The following is a 6,683-nucleotide window of genomic DNA, read 5'->3' as shown; positions in this document are numbered from 1 at the left end:
AAAAAAAAAAAAAAAAAAAAAAAAAAAAAAATCAATACCATGAGGAAAATATTTCTAATTTCTAACATGCTTTAAATAGGTACAATATAACTGGAAAAAGGCTGTTTTCTCTATTCCTTCTGATTTTACTTACCAGGTATGACTTCTGGGCAACCAATTTTCTTTCCCAACTTTTTCAATGCAGAATTTCTGTGGTCCATTGCTCCCTAAAACATAATGAAATCATAAACAATTTGTTAATGTGGTGATTCTCAAACTGTGGTACCCTATCCACCAGCAGCAGCAACATCAGCAGGGAACTTATTAGAATCACAAATCCACACACCCTACTCAATATATTACAGCATATCTAACTACATAGAAAGAAAGTTTAGTTTAATAGTGTTAATATGTAATAGAGAAGATTATGAATTGCTTTTAATAGATTTAGAATCAGACATTAAAATAGCAGACATATGAAGCAATCTTTGTGAATTTCATTAATAAAGGCTATTTTACAAATATGCCATATTACTATCACCCTGACTGCTTTTCATTTATTTATTTTTTATTTATTATTTATTTATTTTTATTTTTATTTATATTTATTTATATTTATATCCTGACTGCTTTTCATTTATTTATTTTTTATTTATTATTTATTTATTTTTATTTTTATTTATTTATATTTATATTTAATTAATTAATTAATTAATTAATTAAAGATGACCGGTAAGGGAATCTCAACCCTCGGCTTGGTGTTGTCAGCACTACGCTCAGCCAGTGAGCCAACTGACCGAAAAAGCAGTCAGGGGCCAGCCCGTGGCTCACTCGGGAGAGTGCGGTGCTGATAACACCAAGGCCATGGGTTGGGATCCCATATAGGGACGGTCAGTTGGCTCACTGGCTGAGCGTAGTGCTGACAACACCAAGCCGAGGGTTGAGATTCCCTTACCGGTCATCTTTAATTAATTAATTAATTAATTAATTAAAGATGACCGGTAAGGGAATCTCAACCCTCGGCTTGGTGTTGTCAGCACTACGCTCAGCCAGTGAGCCAACTGACTGTCCCTATATGGGATCCGAACCCATGGCCTTGGTGTTATCAGCACCGCACTCTCCCGAGTGAGCCACGGGCTGGCCCCTGACTGCTTTTTAAAACTTTATAAAACAATAAGAAATCTAGTTGTAAAAACTATATACTAAAATTTTTAGGTTTCCTGTTGTTTTTCATCTCACTGTGACACTGTCCCTAACCCACAGAACTTCTGTGTAAACTCTTGCACTTATGTTCCTATTTTCAGCCATCTTTTAAATGATATGTAAAAATATCAGAGTGTTGGCCTGCAGTGGAATTTCATGAGAAGAGATACATTTCAACACCACACTTTTAAATACAATCTATTTCATCTTCTTCCACTTTGACCATCTATAATTTATTTTGGCAGGTGTATTATCCCTACTTTGTTTAGGTTATTTCCCTCTTTTTCTTATCACATATAATTAAGTCTATTACTTCTTATGTTTTCAAAATGTTCTTTCATTTTCCAGTGCTTCCTTTACAGAATAGCTCCTGATATTCTTTTAAACCCAAACCTTTTCTTAGAAGTACAAGTATCTGTCTACTTAACTATATCTTCTAATATAACTGTTCCCAAATACAAATATATTGAAATACATATTATTTCATTATAAATCACTTAAAATTTTTCTCTGTTGTATTAGTGCTATGTATATGTATTTTGGGGAGACTATGGATAGGTTATCAATTTCACTTCAGAATATTAGAGAAAATATTACATATCTCTTAATAAAAATGGGACGTTGGATCTGATAAGATCAAGAACCATCACATTAAAGGTTTATATACATAACCCTTATAACTTTCTTCTTCTGCACCGGGAGGAAATTTAAACTAGATGGCTTCTAAAATTCTATACGTCACAATCTCATTGTCTCCATCTTCCAGGGCCATCCTTCTGTATTGTTTTAGATAGCCCCATCCAACCCTAATATTTTTCTAAGAGCAGATCTAGTTCTTGTCATCTAGTTTAATAATCAGAATTTCAGTTTGTACTAAGAAGCTTCTACAATTTTTTTCCCCTCATTTTGGTCACTGCTCTTTTTCCTTCCCAACCTCCAACATGCTTTCTCTTATTCAAACTAGAATGCATTCTCAAAGGTGCCCCTCCAAAAACTTCCTTAGAAATCACCCTTCTGAGACCTTTCTGCAGCACCGGAAAGGTTACTGCAGCCCTTCTATATTGCTGCTGAGAGACCATACTATTTATTTCTTCTGTTCACTCTTTGGCCTCTCCTTTAAGCCTGCCTCCAGGCTATTTCTATCTCACCCCTACATACGGATGTTTCTAAGCATCACCCTTCTACTCTTCTATGTATTCTACTTCTGCATAAAGACCACCCATTCTTACAGCTTCAAATGTCACTGCTCTGATGACTCAACTTTCCCTCTCTATTCTTACCTCTCATACCTCTACAATTGCTTCACTGGAATTTTCTACTTGGTTGTCTGGCAGTAATTTTAAACTCAGTGGGTTCTAAGCCACTCATCACCCTCCCCTGAATCTCTAAACGTTCTCTTTATACTTCATGACTTCTCCATTACTCCATGTTTCATAACATGGTAGTTATCTTTCACACTCCTCTTTTATATCTCATCTAATCAAGCTCTGCCTGTTTCTATATTTGTAACTTCTCTAGCATTTATCCCTTCTTTTTTATTTCTACCTCCATCTCCTAAGATCAAGTTTTCATCATTGCTGCAATAATTTATTCTTATCTCCAGGTTCTCCCCATCTTTCTTTTTGTTTTGTTTTTTTTATGGAAATTTAGGAAACATCTCCCCATCTTTTAATCCATACTATATCTTGCTACCAAATCTTCCCAAAATGCAGCTTCAGCAAGTTTTCCCCTCTTCGAAAAGTTTCCACAGCTTCTAATACCCTCAGGGTACTATCCAAATTCTTTTGGTCTGGCTTTTAAAGTCTTTGTTAAACTGGTTCGCTCTATATCCAAAATTACCTGCTTAGTTCTCTAATTCTGACTCTCTGTTCCAGCTAAACCAGGATTAAGGAACACAATTTCTCTGTGTATATTCCTTTGGTACCTGGCCTAATGTCATTAAAGAAATACTTGAATTTGCTTAAATAATTTATCATTTAGTCCCCAAATAAATATTCTCATGGTCATTCATTTCAATATGACACATGTTTTAATCAGTGACTATGTAACAGGCACAGTGCCAGGCACCAGAAATAAAAAGATGATGAAGATATGATTTACATCTCAAAGAGCTACTGGTCTAATAGGGAAGAATGGTCTTAAACACAATAGGGAAACTACTATCCACTACTGTACACTGATCTTCGCAGATCATTAAAATACAGTATAATACAACCGATAGAGTCTGGCACATAGGCGACACTAAAATGTTTACCAAATGACTGAATGTATAAACAGATTTTCATATAGAAGACTGCTATCTTACTGAGTTAAATTGTGGGGTCCAGCTGAGGGTTAAAAATTTCTATGGAGGTAAGGACTACAAAGTGATTTAAAAGTTCACACATATCCAGGTAAACTGTGACTGGTTGAGAAAATGGCTATAGTTGTCTTTGTTGTTTCTGATAAGCTGTATACACATTTATCTAACAGTCGTGTGATAAGCAATTTTTTGTACAGGAAAAGTACCCTGTATACATACCCATGAGGTCAGCAAATCCTCCTACTGGTAATCGGCAGGTTCCAGTAACAAACTGCAGAAGTCTCATTCTCTTCTCATTATCGATTTCTTTAACGAACTATTAAAAGCACATTTAAAGATAAATGTTAGGTCATACATTATATTCAACACACTAAACAAGAATGAAAACGATCATTTCAAATCTCATGAACCCCTAGTGTCATCTGCACTAGATAATGACTTCACCCAACAATGTGGATGGAATGGTCATCTCCATGTTTGTCAAAGCTCCACCAATCTTCCCCTATATAAATCTTAGGACCGTATCCTTAAATGGAGATAGAAAAAGAAGGGTGCCCTAGGCCCAAGAGCTCTCTACTCGGGGAATTTCAAGATCAGCTCTTCGATGGCAGCTCCTACGTTTTTCCCCTAGATATGCCTGTCCTATAGAATATTCATGTAGTTACATAGGACACAGAGTTTGAGTCATTATAGATTTTTTTGTTTTATAAACAAATGAAATCAAAGTCACACAATTCTGATCCAGATATATCCCAATAACCTTCTTTTCTCAATGTTTGTTAGGTTTTGGCATAGCTACACATAGAATTATGTGGCTCTTCTCTCTACAATTCTGACTCAAAACATTAGGTTTCTGAAGGATGTTTCTAGCCTGTACCACAACTATTTTAGATTAGCCAAATATGTTTTGTAAGGAATAATTTTTATCCTATTACACTATTGTCAATTATTTTAAAATGCTAACCCTATTTATTACAGAAACTCAGTTCTGTGAGTTTCTTTCCACGTATAGCAGACATTTAACAATTTTTATTGTGGTAATGGATATATAACATAAAATTTATCATTGTAAGCGTACAATTCAATGACATTAAATACATTCACAGTGTTGTGTAACCATAACTGCTATTTCCAGAGTTTTTCTATCGTCCTAAACAAAAACTACGTACGTATTGAACACAACTTTCCACTCCCACTCCCAATAGCTCCTGGTAACCTCTATTCACTTCTTAACTCTATGAATTTGCCCATTCCAGGAACCTCATGTAACTGGAATCATACATTACTCGTCCTTGTGTGTGACTTACTTATTTAAAAATTCATAATGTTTTATTTTATTTTTTAATCATGTAACTGGAATCATACATTACTCGTCCTTGTGTGTGACTTACTTATTTAAAAATTCATCATGTTTTATTTTATTTTTTTATTTTTTTTCCTTTTTGTTTTTTTTTCGTGTCCGGCAACGGATCGCAACCCTCAGTGTCACGCCTGTACCGGACCGGGACCGGCAACGGGATCGCAACCCTCGGTGTTGCTCCCGCACCGCGCTCAGCCAGTGAGCGGGAACCGGTCTGTATGTGGGATCCGAACCCTCGGCGGGAGCGCCGCCGCACTCCCAAGCGGCGCACTGTAGCAGTGCGCCACCGGGCCGGCCCAAAATTCATAATGTTTTAAAGGTTCATTCATATTGTAGGTTGTGTCAAAAAATTCATTCCTTTTTTGGGCTGAATAATATTCCATTACATGTATTACCACATTTTGTTTATCCATTCATCCATCAATGGGCATCTGGATTATTTTCACCTTTTGGTGATCTTGAATAATACTGCTATGAACACTGGTATATGAGTTATCTGTTTGAGTCTCTGCTTTCAAGTCTTTAGGGGTATATACCTAGGGGGAAGAATTGCTAGATCATATGTAAATTCTATGTTTAACTTTTTCCTTTTTGTCTTTTTTACTGACCGGTAACGGGATCGCAACCCTCAGTGTCGCGCCTGCACCGGGGACTGGCAATGGGATCGCAACCCTCGGTGTTGCGCCCGCACCTCGCTCAACCAGTGAGCGGGAACTGGTCTCCACATGGGATCCGAACCCTCAGCGGGACGCGCTCCCAAGCGGCGCACTCTCCAGTGCGCCACCAGGCCCGGGCCGGCCCTTCTTGGAATATTTTTTCACCCCACCCTCTCCTCTCCTCCTGAGAGGCCAATGACACTTTTTTTAAAGATGACCGGTAAGGGGATCTTAACCCTTAACTTGGTGTTGTCAGCACCACGCTCAGCCAGTGAGCGGACTGGCCATCCCTATATGGGATCCGAACCCGGGGCCTTGGTGTTATCAGCACCGCACTCTCCCAAGTGAGCCACGAGCCGGCCCTGATTGACTCAATTTTAAATAATGTCTGAATCAGGATCTAAAAAAGATTCATATATTGCAAAAGTCTCTTATGCTTCTTTCAATATGTAGGATTCTCCCCCTCTCAAATTTTATTTTTTTGGGGGGTGGGGATAGCTAGTCTGTATAGGGATTGAACCCTGGACCTTGGTGTTAATTAAAGCAGGCATTTTTTTTGAGAGATCATTATGATTCTGAACTAGTCTCTTACATTTTGCCATCTATATATTATGTAATTCTTGGGCCGGCCCGTGGCTCACTCGGGAGAGTATGGTGCTGATAACACCAAGGCCCCGGGTTCGGATACCATATAGGGATGGCCGGTCCGCTCACTGGCTGAGCGTGGTGCTGACAACACCAAGTTAAGGGTTAAGATCCCCTTACCGGTCATCTTTAAAAAATAAAATAAAATAAATAAATAAATATTATGTAATTCTTAATGAAGTATGAATGTTGAAAACCATACTTTATATAGTTCAATAAAATTCCAAAAACATTTAAATTAAATGCAGGTGAATCTTATCATCTAGAATTGTCTTATACTCTGAGCAAAGGTACAAGGTATGTGTTGCTTACTTGGCAATAGTCTTAAAAGTGTGCTGTTATAATCTGTACTGATTTATTATAATGCACAGGAATAGACTGAGGGGCCTACACACTGGTAAATTTTGTTTTGTGACTCATTTCCATGTGGTAAGCAAATCCTAAAAAATTATGCTGTGTCTACCAGTAGAAATAAATTTAGAGGGCCGGCCCGGTGGCGCACTGCTACAGTGCGCCGCTTGGGAGCATGGTGGCGCTC

General features: G+C 37.6%; 1 protein-coding gene across 1 annotated transcript in view; it reads right to left on the bottom strand.

The window, feature by feature from the left end:
- ITCH (itchy E3 ubiquitin protein ligase) overlaps positions 1-6,683 on the bottom strand; it is a 114,738-nt gene that overhangs the window by 7,251 nt on the left and 100,804 nt on the right. Inside the window, exons 23-24 of the mRNA XM_008571249.1 lie at positions 3,704-3,800; positions 134-206 (exon numbers count right to left, since the gene is read on the bottom strand). Coding sequence (XP_008569471.1) covers positions 134-206; positions 3,704-3,800 — 170 coding nt within the window. The remainder of the gene's footprint in view (positions 1-133; positions 207-3,703; positions 3,801-6,683) is intronic.

Source organism: Galeopterus variegatus, unplaced genomic scaffold (genome assembly GCF_000696425.1).
Source record: "Galeopterus variegatus unplaced genomic scaffold, G_variegatus-3.0.2 Scaffold670, whole genome shotgun sequence".
In the NCBI taxonomy this organism is placed as follows: Eukaryota; Metazoa; Chordata; class Mammalia; order Dermoptera; family Cynocephalidae; genus Galeopterus; species Galeopterus variegatus.
Note: the sequence above shows the minus strand (reverse complement) of the source record. Positions and strands in the feature narration are given on the sequence as shown.